The sequence below is a fragment of the Procambarus clarkii genome, chromosome 12 (assembly GCF_040958095.1).
Source record: "Procambarus clarkii isolate CNS0578487 chromosome 12, FALCON_Pclarkii_2.0, whole genome shotgun sequence".
In the NCBI taxonomy this organism is placed as follows: Eukaryota; Metazoa; Arthropoda; class Malacostraca; order Decapoda; family Cambaridae; genus Procambarus; species Procambarus clarkii.
Genome location: NC_091161.1, coordinates 19796693 through 19818916, shown reverse-complemented (window position 1 = coordinate 19818916; position 22224 = coordinate 19796693). Strand labels below are relative to the sequence as shown.

Sequence of the window (22224 nt, the reverse complement as noted above, 5' to 3'; positions counted from 1 at the left end):
TGTAAGACTAGATTCCATTCGGCTTGTACAGGAGTGAGTAACACTACGGCACTGAGAGCTGGCCAATTGCTCTGGGTGTGTAAAAATGACCTGCCAGCTTGGAATATCCTAAAAAACCTTCTAGATAACATGACGCATGATCGGAAAACATCATTCATTGGAAGCCTACCAGCCATCCAGAAGGAGTGGGAAAGGAACAAAAATTCTAATATACAAGGGGCGGAGGATATAGTCAGGGATGAAACTGAGGCTGAAACTCAGGAAGTTGTAAACTCTGACTCAGTAGGCCAGGATGTAGATGACAGTAAACTAGAAAGTGTAACAGACAGCACTGACAGCTCGATAGGTACAGACACTACGGACGGTTCCCGATTGAGCAATCAGAACAGAAGGACAGACCTTGATCTAGATCCCTATACAAGCCGAACTGCCAGAGATACTTGTAGCCAAGTCTTATACGAGCTGTGACAACATCTGTTAGTCTACTGACTTTGTTACGTGCCCCATACACATGTCTTGCTTCATACATTTCATTGTGATGAACAATGGACCTGCTAGTTCCAGTTTGCACAGTTCTACTTTCTTCAAATTCATCCAGGATTTCTCGTCTATGACACTTTTAAGGGACCTATTTGAAAACTCAAGATTCCGTTCAATACTGTCTTTATTTACTAAAGCCTTAGCAAGTGCGTCAACTTTGTCATGTTCTGCAGGCCAATGTGAGAAAGAATCCACAATATTTTTATATTTACCCTCTTGCTAAGTATTCTTATATATCTACGTCTAGCTTCCAAGACAAGCACATTATTACTTGATTGCAAACTGTTTATTGCTCGTAGTGAGGATAGGAGTCAGATATAATTAAGCTGTCTACTTCAGTGTTGTCAATAATTTCGAGTGCTACCAGTATCGCTACCAACTCGGCTTGCATTGTGGACGCCCAGTTTCAGTCTCTCTATATAGCTTAATCCTGTCAGCTACGGAACGAGTTTCCATGGCATATCTCTGAACCTTTTCTAGTTTTGAATTTATCAGGTAAGGGTTCAATGCTCGGGAAGCATATTCAAGGGTGGGTTTCACCAAACAGGGCCCGAAAAGCCCCTGTGTCCAAGTTTCTGAAGGATACAAGGATGTTGGCCAGTATGCCTACATTTGGATCTGCATGGAGTCTGCCTACATCACGTCACTGCTTAGTGCTTTCCATTTGTTAACTATCTATAATTAATGTACTTACCTAATTGCCTAATTTACCTAATGTACCTAATTGTGCTTGTGGGGGGTTGAGCTCTGACTCTTTGGTCCCGCCTCTCACCTGTCAATCAACAGGTCTACAGGTTCCTGAGCCTATTGGGCTCTATCATATCTACACTTGAAGCTGTGTATAGAGTCAGCCTCCACCACATCACTTCCTAATGCATTACATTTGTCTACTACTCTGACACTGAAAAAATTCTTTCTTGCATCTCTATGGCTCATTTGGGCACTCAATTTTCACCTGTGTCCCCTAGTGCGTGTGCCCCTTGTGTTAAAAAGTCTGTCTTTATCTACCCTATCAATTCCTCTGAGAATCTTGGATGTGGTGATCATGTCCCCTCTAACTCTTGTGACAGTAATCTCTTTCATGAGAGATTTAGCCTGCTCTTTCCTACATCTCGTTACTTCGTTACGTCTGCAACATCAAGATACCACATTCACGAATATCATAGAAGTGTAATTACAGACGTCTCTACAGGGAGGTACACTCACTTCACCCCCCCCCTCCTTACTGTCGCCGCACCACCCTCGTCTATCACCAAACTACCACTACAAGCCAACGCTCTCCCTATAGTCTTACACGAGCAGTTGGCCTCAGAATATTCTTTGTGCTCTAGAGCTGACGCTTCTATCTAAGCTTACGACCTGTATACTAAGTGGAGGTTTCAGCCAGCCAATATTCTCAGCACCATTTACTAATTTTTTGTCTTGCTAATTGTAGAGTAACGTAACCATTATTTTATTTTATATTGTGTTTCGTCTTTGTATTTTTTATCAGCACTGTACATAGCCAAGGGATTATCTTTATTTGGTTTCTGTTTGTTTAAAGTAAATTAAAGTTCATTATTTATAAAATTTGTTTTGTGTGTTTTTCCCTCTAACTTTACCACAGAAAGACAACTGCCAAGCAGTCAACATTTTTTTTTCTCTTTTTTTTTTCTAATGTGATTGGCATTTCCACCAGCCATAGAGACGACTGCCTTAACACCTACATTTCTCGTCACACTCTTCTGTCTCCAAGTGACGTGAGGTTTATTTCTTGTAGTCTCTCCTCGTAGCTCATACCCCTCAGTTCTGGTACAGGTGATTCGCTCACTGGCCACCAGAGGGCCAGGACGTGCTCGTTTGACCTGCCAGTTGTCGCCTGGTGCTGAGTGGAGGCGGGTGTGGATTGTGGTGTGGTGCGCCCGCTGGCCGGAGGGCCCGGCTGGTGGTATGGTGGTTGGTGGTGTGTCCCGCGTACGGCGGGTGGACACGGCGTGCCTTGACTTCTCAGGGGATGTGGACTGGGCGATTGTGGAAGTCGCTGTCGTCGATGTGCTTCAAGCGGATGTCCAGGATTTGATAGGGCTGGAAAAGCTTTCCCCTACGCGAGTGGCGATGACCTTCTGCAGGAGCTCGCTGTACAAGGAGTTTGTGGCGCGTTGGGCCGGCCACTCGGTTCCAGTCACCGACACGGCTGTGTCTGTGGCCGTCTCGGATCCCTGGGGGGCCGTGCAGTACGTGAGTGTGCATGGTGTACCGGTGACGTTCTCTGAGGATGAGCTGCGGGTTGTGTTTGGAAAATATGGAGAGGTGCAGTTTCATCGTTTCAACCATCTGCGTACAGGTCGGCTGAGCGGGCTGCGTACGGGCATTCGTACGCTAGGTATGAAGCTAACGTCACCGGTACCGTCTCATCTTCTGTATCGTGGGCTCTCGCTCAGAATATTCTATCAGGGACAGACTCGCACTTGTTTCCGGTGTGGTGCTGAGGGCCATGTGGCAGCGAGCTGTGATGCTCCTCGGGCTGAGGCCCCCTCCGTTTTCTTGGAGGGTGACTTCCCCCCTTTGGAGACGCGTGGGGCTTCCTCATCGCTTTCTCGCCCTGGCGAGGTGCCTGGGGTGGTTCCTGCGGCGGGTTCAGCAAGTGCTCCCTCGGTCCCTGCTTGGTCGGGACATAGTACGTCTGCTTCCCCAGTGTGCTCTGTGGGAACGGGAGCTCCTACCACGGGGGTTCCTCGTTCGGTGGTGGCGGAGGTGCTTCCACGGCCGGAGGTTTCTGTGCGGTCCTCGGCTGCTGCTGTTGGTGTAGTGCCTGCTTCCCCTGCTGAAGATTGTCTGCTGCCCGAGGATGCTGGGGTGGTGGGGTGTGTGTCCTCCTCCCTGCCCTCTGACTCTGCGTCGACTCCCTCGTCGTCTACGAAGGTCGCCTTATCCAGTGGTTCGTCAGCTGCGATTGCCTCGGCGTCCGTGGTGGATGCCCCCTGTGAGCTGGAGTGTGCTCTCCCGCTTTCTGGACCTGCTCCTTCTGCTCCGGTCTCCGGGCGTGGTGGTAAGCTGTGGCCCCATGCTGTGGAGGTTGCTGCTGTGTGTGCCCGTGCTGCTTCGGCTTTGGGCTCGCCCGCATCGGGTTCTGCTGGAGCACCCCTTGCTGGGGGTCGTTGTACCGACGATCAGCAGCCTCATGTGAAGCGCCGTCGTTCGGCTCAGGGTACATCACCTCGTCGGTTGTGGGCGGAGGGCGGTGTTGCGATGGAGGTTGCGGGCGAGGACATCGAGGAGGTTTCTTCTGTGGTGCCTCCAGTGACGGCAGCTGCGCCTCCTGATGGTGGCACCTCTGGTTGGGTGGCTCATCGCGGTGACCGGGACCTGGTGGTCGTGTTGTCTAAGAGTACCTGTCGGGGGTCTTCGGCCCTTGTTCCGGTTGGTGGGGGCTCTGCGGATCCGGCAGAGGGCTCGTCCGTGGGGCTGGGTACGGCGACTGGCGGTGTTCAGTGTGATCGCCCTGAGGTCCAGGCTGAAGTGCGGCCTGTGTGTCGCGACGGGTTGGGGGTGTCCTGAGGTTGTTCCGATGGCGCCCTCTGTAGTTTGTGCGTTCTTGAATGTTCGGGGTTTGAATGCTCTTGGGGTCCAGTTGGGCTTGTTGGATGTTTTGCAGGAGCAACGTGTGGATGTGGCTCTCATACAGGAACATAATGTGCATGATGTGTCTGTGTTGCAGTGTCTAAGTGTGCATTATCATGTGGTGCTCAACTCGCCGAGGACGCCTTTCGGGGGGACCCTTATGTTATTCTCTCGTAAGGCCTCCTTCTCCGTGCTTCACACGGAGTTGGACGAGGATGGGCGGGTGTTGTTTGTGCGGGTGGAGTTTTTGGGGGTCGTGATTCCGTTTTTGACGGTGTACGCCCCCTCGGGTGCAGCGCGTCGTCGGGAGAGGGAGGAGTTTTTTCGGGTGGGGCTTCTTCCTTTCTTGCGCCATGATACGCGGGGCATGATTTTTGGAGGGGACTTCAATTGTGTGACGAGTGCGCGGGATTGTTGTAGCGCCCGTCCGCAGAATGTCTCGGGTGCGCTGCTGGAGGTGGTGCGTTCATGTGGTTTCCGGGACGCTGCCGTGCTCTTTGGTGGAGGGTTGTCGTTTACTTTTGCTGCACGTGGGGTGCGTTCGCGCATCGATAGGGTGTATGTCAATGGTGGGGAATGTACGGTGTATGATTTTCGCACTGTCCCGGTTGCATTCTCCGACCACAGTTTGGTGGTGGTCCGGGTTGGGGTACCCAGTCAGGTGCGGGTCGGTGCGGGGTGGTGGCAGCTAAACTGTGGGTTGTTGCGTTCTCCGCGTGTTTGTCGTCAGTTTCGGTGTTGGTGGGTCGGGATTCGAGCCCGGCGTTGTGAGTTTCTCTCTGTCTTGGAGTGGTGGGAGTGGTGTAAAGAGCAGTGTCGTTTGTTTTTTCGCGTGGTTGCTAAGCGCGAGGCTGCTGGGCGCTTTGGGTTGCTGCGGTTGTTGCAGGCGCAGCTGTCGAGGTTGTATGTACGGTACGATGCTGGTATTGATTGTTTTGATAAGATTGTGGACTGCAAGGCGCGTATATGCGGGTTGCGGAGTGAGTGGGCGGAGGGTGTGCGTGTGAGGGCTCGTGTAAGTGAGAGGGTCGACGGGGAACGGATTTCTCCATTTCTTTTAAGTAAGGTACGGGCCGCGCGGGACTCTGTTCTTTTTACGGCCTTGCAACGGCCAGATGGGACGGTTGTTTCGGACACTGGTGGGGTGTTGCACTATGTTCGGCAGGAGTTGGCTGCGCTGTATGCAGAGGTGGCTGGGGACGCCGCACTTGCGGAGGATTTCTTGGGTCGGTGCCTTCCTGGGTTGTCGGTTGCGGAGTGTGCTGGTCTGGTGAAAGAGGTCTCCTTGGCGGAGCTGCTTGTGGTGGTGCGGTCGTTTCGTTCCGGGAAGGTGCCGGGTTCGGATGGTCTTCCTATTGAGTTCTATGTCGCCTTTTGGGATGTGTTGGGGGATGTTCTGCTGGAGGTGGTCCAGTCTTGTCTTCGGGAGTGTGTTCTGCCTATGTCTCAGTGCGTTGGGATTGTGCGGCTTCTCCCGAAGTCGGGCGATCTACGGTTATTCTCAAACTGGCGGCCCATTACTTTGTTGAATGTTGAATACAAGATCCTGTCTAAGGTCTTGGCTGGTCGGTGTCGCAGTGTTGTTGCGTCTGTTGTCTCTGTGGAGCAGTTTTGTGGTGTTCCAGGTCGTTCCTTGTTGCATTGCAATGCATTGTTTCGAGATGTGCTCTTGTACGTGTCCGACGCTCGCTTGTCGGCAGCGATGCTTTGTCTGGATTGGTCGAAGGCTTTCGACCGTGTGTCGCTCGATTTTGTGTTTCGTGTGTTGGGGAGGCTGGGATTTCCGCCCTTGTTTGTTCGTTGGGTGCGTATGTTGTACGCTCAATGTTGTAGTCGGGTCTGTGTAAATGGGTTTTTGAGTGATTCTTTCCCTGTGCGTCGCTCGGTGCGGCAGGGTTGTCCGCTTTCGATGCTCCTGTATATCGTCTTTCAGGAGCCGTTTTTTCGGGCGATCAAGGGATGCCCGTTGATCGTCCCCCCCCCCCCCCCCGTTTGCCGTCGGGTCTTCGGTTGCCTATCTGCGGTTATGCAGATGATACCGTCCTGTTCCTGGCCTCGGAGGGGTCGGTTGGGGCGGTCCAGGTTGTGGTTGAGAGGTTCGAGTTGGCCACTGGGGCGCAGGTGAATCGTGCGAAGTCCGGTCTTATGGGTCTTGGTGGGTGGTCCTCTCGCCTTGTGTGGGTGGGGTTATGGTTTCCGGTTGTCACTTCTATGCGGGTTTTGGGGCTTACCTGGTTCGCTTCCTATGAGAGGTCCTTGGCTTGCAATTGGGATATGGTTTCCCGGAGTGTCGGTGTTGCGATTGGGTTGCTGGCTGTGCGCCCGTTGACGCTTTATCAGCGGGCGTTGCTTGTGAATTGCAAAGTTTTGTCCCAGGTCTGGTTCGTGGCTCGGGTTTTCCCCCTGGATCGTTAGCTGGCTTTCGGGTTGGAGCGCCAGGTTTATCGTTATGTGTGGTGTGGTCGTTACCACCCAATTCGCCGGTCGACGTTGGTGTTGGCTGTGCGGGAGGGTGGAGTGGGCATTCCTGATGTGTTCACGAGGGCTCGGGCACTCTTTTGGGTCTCGTTGTGTCAGGGGTTTGAGTTGGGTGGGGGGCTCAATGGTTTGAGTGTTTATTATTGCTCTGTTAGGTTTAGCTATTTGGTGGATTTTGGTGTTTGTCGGGAGGCGGCGGTCTGTACCCCCCCGGTTTACTCTTGGGCGGTGGCAATTCTTCGGGAGGTATGCCGTTGTCCGGGGTTCCTGTCCTTGTCGGTCAAGGCAGTGTATCGGGTTTTGTTTCGTCGTGTTCGACCGCGGGTGGAGGGTTTGTTCCCGTGTTGGGATTGGGGGGATGTGTGGGCGGCGCTGGGGGCTCGGTTTCTGGCTCCGCAACAGCGGGAATTGTTGTTTCGGCTCTTGCATTTGTCGTTGGCGACTAATGCACGGTTGTGCATGCTGGGTTTGCGTGCCTCTGATGCGTGTGTGCACTGTGGGCTCCCTGAGACGCAGTTGCATGTCTTTTATTTTTGCGGGCGGTTGCGGGGTTTGCTTGATTGGTTTCGGGACGTGTTAGTTGGAGTTTGTGGACCTGGGTGTCGGGGTGACCTTTTGAGATTTTTGTTTTTGTCCTTTCCGCGGAGGTCGCGCCGTGTTCGAAATACGCTTTGTCTTCTTGTTGCTGACTTTGTGTATTGTGTGTGGGTGGGTCGGAGGGAGGGTTATGGGGTTGCTAGGCTTTTGGGGGTTTTGAGGGGTCGTTTGCGGTTCACGTGGTGGTGGGTGCAGCGTGCGTTTCCGAGCGAGTTCCGTGGCTGGTTCACGGGTGGGTATGTGCGTGGGGTTGCTTTTGGGTGAGTGGTCTTCTGTTTTCATCCTAGATCCCCGGCCCTCCGGTGGGCCTCCTCGGGGGAGTTGTGCTGGGTGTGTGTGTGGTTGCTCCTGTGGTTATGTGTTCGGTTTGGTGTGTGGGGTTGAGTGTGAGTGTGGGTTTGCTTCTATGTTGGCTCCTGCGTGGGCCGTTGCTTGTACCTTGCGTGAGTTGCATGCGGCTGTTTTGTTACTCATTTTGTTGGTTTGATTGTTGTTCTTCCTGGAAGTGTGATTGTTTAGGGTACATGTATCTCTGTGTTTCCTTCTTCGCCCCGGATTCTTTCTTGGGGTTGTCATATAGTAGTGCCTGGGCCTTGGCCATGGTTTGTTTTATGTTACTTATGTGATTTGTGTGCGATGTGCTTATGTTTTGTGTTATTTCTGTACTTGTGTGCATTGTGTATTTATATGTGTGTCTGGTTTATTCTTTATATGTTTCTTGTGTCTTTCCATGTCCGTATGCGTCCGTTTGTTGTGTGTCTGTTTCTATGTTTATGTGTATTCGGACTTGTGTCCCTGGAGTTTCTGGGGTCTTATTATGTAATGTTCTCTTCTATGCCTGTTTATGATTATGTTTTTGTTGTTATATTCTGTTCTTAGGTTCATGTCATGTATATATTGTGCTATACTTTGTATATTTCTTTTATAAAAATAAAAAAAAAAAAAACTACAAGCCAACGCTCTCCCTATAGTCTTACACGAGCAGTTAGCCTCAGAATATTCTTTGTGCTCTAGAGCTGACGCTTCTATCTAAGCTTACGACCTGTATACTAAGTGGAGGTTTCATCCAGCCAATATTCTCAGCACCATTTACTAATTTTTTGTCTTGCTAATTGCAGAGTAACGTAACCATTATTTTATTTTATATTGTGTTTTCGTCTTTGTATTTTTTATCAGCACTGTACATAGCCAAGGGATTATCTTTATTTGGTTTCTGTTTGTTTAAAGTAAATTAAAGTTCATTATTTATAAAATTTGTTTTGCGTGTTTTTCCCTCTAACTTTACCACAGAAAGACAACCGCCAAACAGTCAACATTTTTTTTTCTCTTTTTTTTCTAATGTGATTGGCATTTCCACCAGCCATAGAGACGACTGCCTTAACACCTACACTTCTCGTCACACTCTTCTGTCTCCAAGTGACGTGAGGTTTATTTCTCGTAGTCTCTCCTCGTAGCTCATACCCCTCAGTTCTGGTACTAGTCTGGTGGCAAACCTTTGAACCTTTTCCAGTTTAGTCATATGCTTGACTAGATATGGACTCCATGCTGAAGCCGCATACTCAAAGATTGGTCTGACATATGTGATATATAATGTTCTGAAAGATTCCTTACACAAGTTTCTAATGGCCGTTCTTATGTTAGCCAACCTGGCATATGCCGCTGATGTTATCCTCCTGATATGAGCTTCAGGGGACAGGTCTGGTGTGATGTCAACCCCCAGATCTTGCTCTCTCTGACAATTGCAGGATTTCATCTCCCAAATGATACCTTGTATCTGGTCTCCTGCTCCCTACACCTATCTTCATTGCATTACATTTGCTTGGGTTAAACTCTAACAACCATTTGTTCGACCATTCCTGCAGCTTGTCAAGGTCTTCTTGAAGCCTCAAGCTGTCCTCCTCTGTCTTAATCCTTCTCATAATGTGTGTGTGTGTGTGTGTGTGTGTGTGTGTGTGTGTGTGTGTGTGTGTGTGTACTCATCTAATTGTGCTTGCGGGGGTTGAGCTTTGGCCCCGCCTCTCAACTGTCAATCAACTGGTGTACAGATTCCTGAGCCTATACTGGGCTCTATCATATCTACATTTGAAACTGTGTATGGAGTCAGCCTCCATCACATCACTTCCTAGTGCATTCCATTTATTAACTACTCTGACACTGAAAAAATTCTTTCTAACGTCTCTGTGGCTCATCTGGATACTAAGTTTCCACCTGTGGTCCCTTGTTCGTGTCCCACCCATGCTGAAGAGTTTGTCTTTGTCCACCCTGTCAATTCCCCTGAGAATTTTGTAGTTGGTTATCATGTCTCCCCTTACTCTTCTGTTTTCCAGGGATGTGAGGTTCAGCTCCTTTAGCCTTTCCTCGTAGCTCATTCCTCTCGGTTCCGGGACGAGCTTGGTGGCATACTGCTGAATCTTCTTTAGCTTTGTCTTGCGTTTAACTAGGTATGGACTCCAGGCTGGAGCTGCATACTCCAGGATTGGTCTTACATTAGTGGTATACAGGGTTCTGAAAGATTCCTTACACAAGTTTCTAAAGGCAGTTCTTATGTTGGCCAGTCTAGCATGGCCAACATGCTGTGTGTGTGTGTGTGTGCGTAAAGGGTGTGTGTACGTGGGTATATTTATGTTCCCTTGTGTTTGTATGAACTTTTAAATATTTACGGAGCTCGATAAATGCCCAACAGACCGCGAGAACATAAGACACTGCAATATTGCAAATCAAATCAGATTGACACTGTGATATAACTAAGGAACCCAGCAGTGTTAAAATGCATTGTATTAATCATGCTGAAACCAACATTCTTCTTCACCATGCTTAATACTTAACACTTACACTTATCCACCGTCTCGGTGATACTGAGTGCACGAATGTACAGAGAGGAAACTCTGTGGACATGGAGGACGGAAAGCGAGATACGTGGCAGTGTCGAGCATGTTGACGCCAGAGTGAGCTAACCTTCTGAGCAAAGATGAAATGTTGCCTTCTGATTCATGCTCAAATATGGGAATTTTGATGAGAGTTCAGAGTAAATATGCTCCCAGTGATAGTGTGTACAGAGATGCAGGTGCAAAAATTAAACATAACCTGGATATAGATCGAGGGAGACTTGGCATGAAGCTTCCCAGGACATGTCAACAAACGCAACCAAGAAACTAATCACAACCAACCCTCAGGCTCAGTTTGTTCCTAAATTAAGCACCATAGAACACATTCACAATATGCAAGCTGAAAATAACATCGCACAGACCATAAACACTGACGGATCACTCAATACAGCTATTGGGAGGGCAGGAATTGTTATTGCTCATTAGCCCGATGGCAGCACAATTCAAAGGAATATAAGAATTAGTAACTGGGCATCTACAATGCAAACTGAGATGGTAGCAATACTGGTATCACTCTAAATTATTGACAACACTGAAGTACACAGCTTAATTATTCCCGACTCCCTTTCTTTACTACTAGCAATAAACAGTTTACAATCAAGTAATACCGTGCTTGTCTCCGAAACCAGACATAGATATATTGGCAAACTTAACAAGGTGGTAAATATAAAAAATGTTGTAGATTCCTTCTCACACTGGCCTTCAGGAACATGACAAAGTTGACGCCCTTGCAAAGGCTGCAATAAATAAAGACAGAATTGAAAGGAATCTTGAGTTACCAAATAGGTCCCTTAAAAGCGTCATTAGACGAGAACTCCTGGATGAATTTGATGAACGTAGAACAGCGTAAACTGGAACTGGCAGGTCCACTGTTCATCACAATGACATGTGTGAAGTAAAACATGTGTATGGGGCAAGTAACACAATAAACAGACTAACAGATGTTGTCATAGCTCGAATAAGACTTGGCTACAAGTATCTCTGGCAGTTCGGCTTGTATTTGGATCTAGATGAATTAAAGTGTAAAGTGTGTGGACAAAGACAGAGAGACACACTCGAACACTATATCTTGGATTGTAGTAAAATTGAGCCATTTAGAGATAAATCTAAGCTCACGTTGAATGATATGGCAACCTATCTTATCACTAAGGATAAAATACCTGAAATCCTTGCATTGTATCAATATTTTGCTTCCAGTAGATGAACGACATATGAGATTAAGAAACAAGTAGTGTATTGTGAAGACTAATAATAAACAGCAGCTCCCCTAAGACTCTGTGGTATCTCCATTGCTCAAACAATTATGTATTAGCGATAATCCCTTTAATGTAAATTGACTTACTACACATATATATTGCTCTTGAAATGGAACATTCTCTGTAACTTGCTGACATTGTAATTATAAGGTTTATAGGATAGATGAAATTATTTATGTAATAATCTCCGTTGAGGTCTGATAAAAAGCTTTTGTGCCCTCTGTAATGCTTTTTGCGCTACCGCTCACAGGATGAGTATGGGGTGCACAATAAACAAGCAGCCTCCGGCGGCAACAATCAAAATCAATCAGGCTCTTTTGCGTATTGTTGTTTATTGTGAGTAAATTCACAAGCATGTTAAGTTCCTTAGTACAGACGAGAGATAAAGCGGTGCTGCTGCTGGCGACATTCGACACCACAGTTCATTATCAGTCGTCTGATATACAGAAGTTTCTACCATGTTCGAAATTGTTTGTGATGATTATGAGAGGCTTCGATGGTTCTCAGTCACGCCTGTGTTCCTGTCCTCTTGCGAGGCCTCATCCAGTAACTCCCCCCTAGTGTTACTACTTCAGTATACACCCCCTAGTGTTACTACTACAGTATACACCCCCTAGTGTTACTAGTACAGTATACACCCCCTAGTGTTTCTACCACAGTATGCACCCCCTAGTGTTACTACCTCAGTATACACCCTCTAGTGTTACTCCCACAGTATACATCCCCTAATGTTACTACCACAGTATTTACCACCTAGTGTTACTACCACAGTATTTACCCCCTAGTGTTACTACCACAGTATGCAACCCTTTGTTTTCCTACCAGAGTATACCAGTATACCCCCCTGGTGTTACTACCACAGTATAACAATACACCCCAAGTGTTAATACAACAGTATACACTCCCAAATGTTACTAGCACAGTATAACAATACAACTCTAGTGTTACTACCACAGTATTCCCCCCGCAGTGTTACTAGCACAGTATAATAATACACCCCTAGTGTTACTACCATAGTACCTGATATCATGGTGGATAGCGCGCAAGACTCGTAATTCTGTGGCGCGGGTTCGATTCCCGCAACAGGCAGAAACAAATGGGCAAAGCAGGCGATGAGTCACAATAACGTGGCTGAAGTATGTTGACCAGACCACACACTAGAAGTTGAAGGGACGAGGACGTTTCGGTACGTCCTGGACCATTCTCAAGTCGACTAATCGACTTGAGAATGGTCCAGGACGGACCGAAACGTCGTCGTCCCTTCAACTTCTAGTGTGTGGTCTGGTCAACAAATGGGCAAAGTTTCTTTCACCCTGAATGCCCCTGTTACCTAGCAGTAAATAGGTACCTTGGAGTTAGTCAGCTGTAACGGCCTGCTTACTGGTGTGTGTGCGTGTATGTGTGTGTGTGTGCGTGTAGTGTGGGGAAAAAAAGTAGTTATTAGACAGTTGAGAGGAGGGCCGAAAGAGCAAAGCTCACTCCCCGCAAACACTACTAGGTGAAAACACTATACACCCCCAAGTGTTACTAGCACAGTATAATAATATACCCCTAGTGTTACTACCACAGTATACACCCTCTAGTATTACTACCACAGTATAACAATACACCCCCTAGTGTTACTACCATAGAATCAGTATACAACCCCCTAGTGTTACTAGCACATTATATTAATACACACCTAGCGTTACTACCACAGTATATCAATATACCCCTAATGACACTACGACAATATAACAATACAACACCTAGTGTTTCTGGCACAGTATACCAGTATACGTCCCTAGTGTTACCAAAGTATCAGTATACACCCACCCTAGTGTTACTAGCACAGTATATTAATACACCCCAAGTGTTACTACCACAGTATATTAATGCTTCCCTAATGTTACAATAACTGCAGATCAATACACTCCAAGTGATACTACCACAGTATAACAATACACCACCTAGTGTTTCTGGCACAGTATACCAGTATACGTCCCTAGTGTTATTACCAAAGTATAATAATACACCCCTTAGTGTTACTACCACAGTATAACAATACACCTCCAAATGTTACTACCATAGTATAAAAATACACCCCCCTAGTGTTATGGCACAGTATACCAGTATACCTCCCTATTGTTACTACCACAGCATAACAATACAACCCCTTGTGTTACTATCACAGTATACATTCCTAGTGTTACTACCACAATGTTCAGCAAAATCTCCCTCCCCCCACACCCAATCCCCACCCTTCTACCCCTCCCCTCCTCCCGAGTCCTCCCTCCCCCCCTTTCCTTCCCGTCCTCCCTCCCCTTTCACCCCATACCCTCCCTGTCCCTCCCCCTTCACTGGATCCCCCGCCCCTCATCCCAGTATCCTCTGAGACCCTGTTATCCACCTCACAGGTCCTCACACCCATGGAACAGCCTCCCCCACCAGCAGAACACTCACCAAGGAGGCGATTTGAGAAGGGACAGAAGAAAGTGAGCCTCAAAGCGATGTACACAAACATAGATGGAATTACAAATAAAGCAAATGAGCTTGGAGAACTGGTACTAGAGGAAAACCCAGACATAATAGCCCTCACAGAAACAAAGATCACGAAAGCGATAACAAATGCAGTGTTCCCACAGGACTATTATGTTATGAGGAAAGAGAGGGAAGGAAGAGGTGGGGGTGGTGTAGCTCTGCTGGTAAGACAAGGCTGGGATTTTGAGGAGATGGATATTCAGGGCTGCGAAGGTTTCAGTGACTACATAGCAGGTACTGTAACAAATGGAGGGAAAAAAATTATAGTCGCAGTCATATATAATCCACCACCAAATGACAGAAGACCTAGACAGGAATATGATAGAAACAACATGGCCACCATTAACATAATAGAAAGAGCAGCTTCTGTTGCTAGCAGGAATGGATCTGGACTACTAATTATGGGAGACTTCAACCATGGGAAGATAGATTGGAAGAACAGAGACCCGCATGGAGGACCAGAAACATGGAGAGCTAAGCTGCTGGACGTGGCAACAAGAAACTTTCTAAGCCAGCACACCAAAGAACCAACAAGAATGAGAGGAGAAGATGAACCAGCAATGCTTGATTTGATATTTACCCTAAATGAATGGGATATAAGGGAAGTTAAGATGGAAGCGCCCTTGGGAATGAGTGACCACAGTGTATTGAACTTTGAGTACCTGGTAGAGCTAGGACTTATCTCCCCCCAAAAAGAACTAGGAATCAAAAGGCTGGCATACCGAAAGGGGAATTATGAACAGATGAGAAGTTTCCTAAGTGAAATACCTTGGGACACAGACCTCAGAGACAAGTCTGTACAGGGTATGATGCACTATGTTACCCAAAAGTGTCAGGAGGCAGTAAACAGGTTCATCCCGGCCCAAAGGGAAAAATCCGAGAAGCAACAGAAGAATCCATGGTATAATAGGGCATGTATGGAAGCGAAGAAACTGAACAAAAAGGCGTGGAGGAACTTCCGGAATAACAGAACACCAGAAAGCAGAGAGAGATACCAGAGAACCAGGAATGAGTACGTCAGGGTGAGAAGAGAAGCAGAGAAAAATTTTGAAAATGATATAGCAAACAAAGCCAAGACCGAACCAAAGCTACTCCACAGTCACATCAGAAGGAAAACAACAGTGAAAGAACAGGTATTGAAACTTAGAACAGGCGAGGACAGGTATACAGAGAATGACAGAGAGGTGTGTGAGGAACTCAACAAGAGGTTCCAGGAGGTCTTCACAATAGAACAGGGTGAGGTCACTGTGCTAGGAGAAAGGGAGGTAAACCAGGCGGCCTTGGAGGAGTTCGAAATTACGAGAGAGGAGGTCAAGAGACACCTGCTGGATCTGGATGTTAGAAAGGCTGTTGGTCCAGATGGGATCTCACCATGGGTACTGAAAGAGTGTGCAGAGGCACTTTGCCTGCCACTCTCCATAGTGTATAGTAAGTCACTAGAGACGGGAGACCTACCAGAAATATGGAAGACGGCGAATGTGGTCCCAATATACAAAAAGGGCGACAGACAAGAGGCACTGAACTACAGGCCAGTGTCCTTGACTTGTATACCATGCAAGGTGATAGAGAAGATCGTGAGAAAAAACCTGGTAACACATCTGGAGAGAAGGGACTTCGTGACAAATCGCCAACATGGATTCAGGGAGGGTAAATCTTGCCTTACAGGCTTGATAGAATTCTACGATCAGGTGACACAGATTAAGCAAGAAAGAGAGGGCTGGGCGGACTGCATTTTCTTGGATTGTCGGAAAGCCTTTGACACAGTACCGCATAAGAGGCTGGTACATAAGCTGGAGAGACAGGCAGGTGTAGCTGGTAAGGTGCTCCAGTGGATAAGGGAGTATCTAAGCAATAGGAAGCAGAGAGTTACGGTGAGGGGTGAGACCTTCGATTGGCGTGAAGTCACTAGTGGAGTCCCACAGGGCTCTGTACTCGGTCCTATCTTGTTTCTGATATATGTAAATGATCTCCCGGAGGGTATCGATTCATATCTCTCAATGTTTGCGGACGATGCTAAAATTATGAGAAGGATTAAAACAGAAGAGGACTGTTTGAGGCTTCAAGAAGACCTAGACAAGCTGAAGGAATGGTCGAACAAATGGTTGTTAGAGTTTAACCCAACCAAATGTAATGTAATGAAGATAGGTGTAGGGAGCAGGAGGCCAGATACAAGGTATCATCTGGGAGAGGAAATTCTTCAGGAGTCAGAGAAGGAAAAAGACTTGGGGGTTGATATCACGCCAGACCTGTCTCCTGCAGCACATATCAAGCGGATAACATCAGCGGCATATGCCAGGCTGGCCAACATACGAACGGCATTCAGAAACTTGTGTAAAGAATCATTCAGAACTTTGTATACCACATATGTCAGGCCAATCCTGGAGTATGCAGCCCCAGCATGGAGTCCATATCTAGTCAAGGATAAGACTAAACTGGAAAAGGTTCAAAGGTTTGCCACCAGACTAGTACCCAAGCTGAGAGGTATGAGCTACGAGGAGAGACTACGGGAATTAAACCTCACTTCGCTGGAAGACAGAAGAGTTAGGGGGACATGATCACCACATTCAAGATTCTAAAGGGGATTGATAGGGTAGATAAAGACAGTCTATTTAACACAAGGGGAACACGCACAAGGGGACACAGGTGGAAACTGAGTGCCCAAATGAGCCACAGAGATATTAGAAAGAACTTTTTTAGTGTCAGAGTGGTTGACAAATGGAATGCATTAGGAAGTGATGTGGTGGAGGCTGACTCCATACACAGTTTCAAGTGTAGATATGACAGAGCCCGTTAGGCTCATGAATCTGTACACCTGTTGATTGACGGTTGAGAGGCGGGACCAAAGAGCCAGAGCTCAACCCCCGCAAACACAACTAGGTGAGTACAACTAGGTGAGTACAGTATACCCCCTGGTGTTACAACAACATTATAACAAGACGCGAGTGCAAATATTAAACTTAAACTTCGAAAAGGGAAAGATGACACTAAGATAGTGTCAAGTGAGATAATGACGGATAAAGGGTAATTTTGGTTTCTCTTCAAATTCCATTCGTGAAGCCAATTAATTTTAATTGTGCTACTTTGAACATTAATGGGCTCAATTGTAGAAATAAACAGTTGCAGCTGTTATCATTGTTTAAATATCATAATTTGGATGTACTTTTAGTGCAAGAACACAATGTACAAGATGTTAAGAAACTTGATGTGCTGCTTGATTTCTTTGAAATATTGATAAATCCAACGACCTTGTTGAAAGGTGGTACGATGATATTGATTGCTAAGCAAGCCCACATCAAGGTTCTTAATACTGAAATTGATGATAATGGTAATGTTTTATATGCTAGGATTTCCTTTTTTGACACAATAATTCCTGTACTTAATGTGTATGCTCCGTCTGGCACCCGCAGGAAGAAAGAGAGGGAGGACTTGTTCTCTAACGAGTTATTATATTTTTTCAGAAATGATACGCGTAACGTTATTTTTGGTGGCGACTTTAATTGTGTCACTTCTATGAGAGATTGTAGCATTCAGTCGAACGCATGTGTATCTCCTGCTTTAATTACACTTTTGAAATGTATTGGTCTAAAGGATGCAAATAGCATTAACGGAGGTGTATATGAATACACATATGTTCGCCAGAATTATGGTTCTAGGCTTGACAGATTATATATGCACTCGTTCCATGATAAAATTAGTTCTTGCAGTACTGTTCCGGTCAGCTTTTCAGATCACTGTATGGTTGTGGTGAAGCTTGTTATTGACGATCAGGTTAAAGTGGGGACAGGGTCATGGAAGCTCAATTGCAGTCTGTTGCAGAGTAGAGATGTAATTGATAACTTTCAAGTATTGTGGGAACATCTGGTTGGGCAAAAACGTAAGTTCAGATGTCTATTGGAGTGGTGGGACATGTGTAAAGTTGCATGCAAAAGTTTCTTCGTGAAAGTATCCAAACGAAAGGCTGCTGAAAAATATGGTCTGTTAAACTTATTCCAACAAAGACTAAAACAACTTTATGTAAAGGTCAATATGGGACTAGACAAGTATGAGGAAATTACCAGTTTAAAAGACAGAATTAACAAATTGAGGGATGAAATATCTGAAGGAGTCAATGTTCGCCTCCAGATTAATGATAGGATGTATGGGGAAAAACTCTCTCCTTATTTGTTAAGTAAAGTCAAGAATAACAAGGGTACAGCACTTGTAACTAGTATTAAAGCAGGTGATGGGACGGATATGACAAATACGGATGGGATTGTATATTATGTTCGGGGTGAATTAGAGAAATTGTACAAAAAAGTGAACGTGGACCAAGGTATGCGGGAGTATTTCCTTGGAAAATGTACACGGGTTTTAACCCAGGATGACAACACGTCATTATTGGCAGATGTAGATAAGCAGGAAGTGTGGAGTGTTGTCAAGAGTTTAAAGAAGGGTAAATCACCTGGCTGTGATGGGTTCCGGGCGGAATTTTATTTCTATCTATGGGATGTCATTGGTAAAGACTTTGTACAAGTGGTGCAGTATAGCATACAGCATAGGAAGCTTAGCATGTCACAATCTCATGGGATTATTAAGATGATACCGAAAACGGGTGATTTGCATATTCTAACGAACTGGAGGCCACTTTCCCTACTAAACCAGGATTATAAAATAATATCGAAACTGTTGGCAAATAGACTTAGGATTGCAATGGATAAAATTCTATCAAAGGAACAGTTTTGTGGTGTGCCTGGAAGATCTATAATCAATTGTAATAATGTAATTAGGGATGTTGTGTATTATGTGTCTGAGAATAATGTTCCTTCCTCCATGATAAACATGGACTGGTCGAAAGCCTTTGACCGTGTTGATGTTCAGTTTGTATTAGCAATATTGGATAGGGTAGGAGTGGCACGAGAATTTATTGATTGGATCCGTATGCTTTATAAAGAGTGTCGGAGCAGCGTTTGTATCAATGGAGTCTTAAGTAAACCTTTTTCAGTTGAACGATCTGTACGTCAGGGATGTCCCCTTTCAATGATTTTGTATGTTATATTTCAAGAGCCACTGTACTTGGCAATAACAAGCAATGACTTTATTGTTCCACCTCGTCTTCCTAATGCAATGACACTTCCTGTTGTTGGTTATGCAGATGATACAACTATTTTTGTGTCGACAGAAGACTCGGTGGTGAATGTTCAGAATGAGTTAGACAACTTTGAACGAGCGACAGGTGCTGTTATTAACAAGAACAAAACGTGTATGATGGGTCTTGGCAGTTGGTGTAATAAGGTTAACTGGACAGGTTCATGGTTCAAGGTTGTGGAGTCTATTAAAGCTCTTGGGATTTGCTGGTGTAAAACATATGAAACAATATTGGTTACGAATTGGCAAGTACTATGTGGGAATATAATAGTTGCAACGAATATGTTGTCAAATAGGAAATTGACCCTGTTTCAGAAGGCTGTAATAATCAATTGCAAAATTTTGTCTAAAGTGTGGTATTTGTCTCACAGCTTTCCCATAGACAAGAAAAGTGCTATAGAGATTGACAAAACTATTTTTAGATATGTATGGTATGGTAGATACCAGCCAATTAAACGAACTACCCTATGTAAAGGTAAGAAAAACGGTGGAATAGGAATACTGAATGTGTACCATAAGTCATTGGCAATCTTATGTGTTACTTTTAGAAAGGAGATAATGCAGAGGGATAGTGTAAATGCACTAGGACATTACTATTGTAACTTACGTGTTAGCTATTTGATACATATGCCAGAGTATACTGACCTTGCTTTTATTTCACCGCACTTTTATTCATGTGCAATTGATGTTCTCAGGCGTATTTGTAATATTGAAGGTTTTTTAATGATGAACAGTAAACAAGTGTATGATGTTATACTACCAAATATAGTTGCTAGAGTAGAGGAGGCATATCCACTCTTTAGCTGGCAAGTAATATGGGCAAACCTTTATGTTAAATTTATTGCCCCAAAACAACGTGAGCTATTGTATCGCTATATTCATGAGACCCTTCCTACTAATGATAGGTTGTTGATGTTGGGCATTAAAGACGACAATAGGTGTGACCAATGTACTGAAATTGAGAATAATATGCATATATTTTATTTCTGTAAGCAGAAAGTTGTTCTTGTAAACTGGATTAGAGACACTCTTAAAGATTTATGTGGACCAAGTATTAGAGTGGAGTTAATGAGGTTTTTAATGTTTCATATTGACATAAAATGCAAGAAAATTAGGAATACAATAATTATGTTACTTTCTGATTACATTTTTTGTGTGTGGATAGGCAGGCAGGAAGGTTACTCAGTAGACAAAATATTGAAGTTCTTGCGAGGCAGGATCAGGTATAACATTTGGGGTTTAAGGCTCATGCTCGGTGATGATATAGAAAATTGGTTTACTGCGGCTTATATAAAATATATATAAATGTAATATTTTCCCCTGTATTTTAATGTAAGTTTATTCTTCAATTTTTGTAACTCGTTTATAGGGGTTTTCTAAAAGATCTTGTTCTGTACTACTGAAACACTTGTTCACTAAGAATTGTAATGTATAATTGCCTTGTAACACTTATGTATATGTAACTTATATTGTATTTTTTTAAATAAACGTATACCCCCTATTGTTACTACCAGATTATAACAATACACCCACAAGTGTTACTACCACAGTTTAACAATTCACCCCAAGTGTAACTACAACAGGATACTAGGATACCTCCCTAGTGTTACTACCATAGTATACATCCCAAGTGTTACTACCACAGTATACACCCCATAGTGTTACTACCAAAGTATACACCCCTAGTGTTACTACCACAGTATACATCCCAAGTGTTACTACCACAGTATACACCCCTAGTGTTACTACCACAGTAAACACCCCTAGTGCTACTACCACACTATGCCCCCCCTAGTGGTACTACCACAGTACATACACCCTAATGTTACAACCACAGTATACACCCCCTAGTGTTACTACCACAGTATGCACCCCCCCCTAGTAGTACTACTACCACAGTATACCAGTATTCAACCCTGGTGTTACTAAACAGTATACCAGTATACCCCCCCTGGTGTTACTACCACATAACAATACACCCCCTAGTGTTACTACCACAGAAAACAATACACGCCTTAGTGTTACTACCACAGTATAACAATACACGCCCTGGTGTTACTAGCACAGTATAACAATGCACCCCCTCATGTTACTACAACAAAATACACCCCCATAGTGTCACTATCACAATATACACCCCCTAGTGTTACTACCACAGTATACACCCCCCTAGTGTTACTACCACAGTATACACCCCCCTAGTGTTACTACCAGAGTATACACCCCCTAGTGTTACTACCACAGTATACTCCCCCCTAGTGTTACTACCACAGTATACACCCCCCTAGTGTTACTACCACAGTATACACCCCCTAGTGTTACTACCACAGTATACACCCCCCTAGTGTTACTACCACAGTATACACCCCCCTAGTGTTACTACCACAGTATACACCCCCTAGTGTTACTACCACAGTATACACCCCCCTAGTGTTACTACCACAGTATACACCCCCCTAGTGTTACTACCACAGTATACACCCCCTAGTGTTAAAACCACAGTATACTACCCCCTAGTGTTACTACCACAGTATACACCCCCCTAGTGTTACTACCACAGTATACACCCCCTAGTGTTAATACCACAGTATACACCCCCTAGTGTTACTAGCACAGTATAACAATACATCCCCTAGTGTTACTACCACCGTATACCAGGTTCAACCCCTAGTGTTACTACCGCAGTATACCAGGATACGCCCCTAGTGTTACTATCAAAGTATGACAATTCTCCACCATATTGTTACTACCAGAGTATACCGCCTTAGAGTTACTATCACAGCATAGCAGTATATTCCTTGATATAACCTCCACCGTATAGCAATATTCCCCCTGTTGTTAATTCTGCAATTTAGCAAATATTCCCCCCTGGTGTTAATCTTGCAGTTTAGTAATATTCCCCGTGGTGTTATTTCCGCAGTATCGCTATATTCCCCCCCTGGTGTTACTACAACAGTATAGCAATTCCCCCCCTGGTGTTTATTCTCCAGTATAACAATATACCCCCTGGTGTTAATTCTCCAGTATAGCAATATTCCACCTGGTGTTAATTCTCCAGTATAGCAATATTCCACCTGGTGTTAAATCTTCAGTATAGCAACACACCCCTCTGGTGTTAATTCTGCAGTATAGCAATATACCCCCCCCTTTCCTGGTGTTAATTCTGCAATATAGCAATATACCCCTGGTGTTAATTCTGCAGAATAACAATATACCCCCCTGGT

The 22224-nt window shown here is 45.3% G+C and overlaps 1 protein-coding gene across 1 annotated transcript; it reads left to right on the top strand.

The window, feature by feature from the left end:
- Positions 1 to 2904: 2904 nt before the first annotated feature.
- Positions 2905 to 4077, top strand: LOC138363969 (uncharacterized). Its single transcript, XM_069323422.1, has one exon. The coding sequence runs from the start codon at positions 2905 to 2907 to the stop codon at positions 4075 to 4077; it is 1173 nt and encodes a 390-aa protein (XP_069179523.1).
- Positions 4078 to 22224: the final 18147 nt, after the last annotated feature.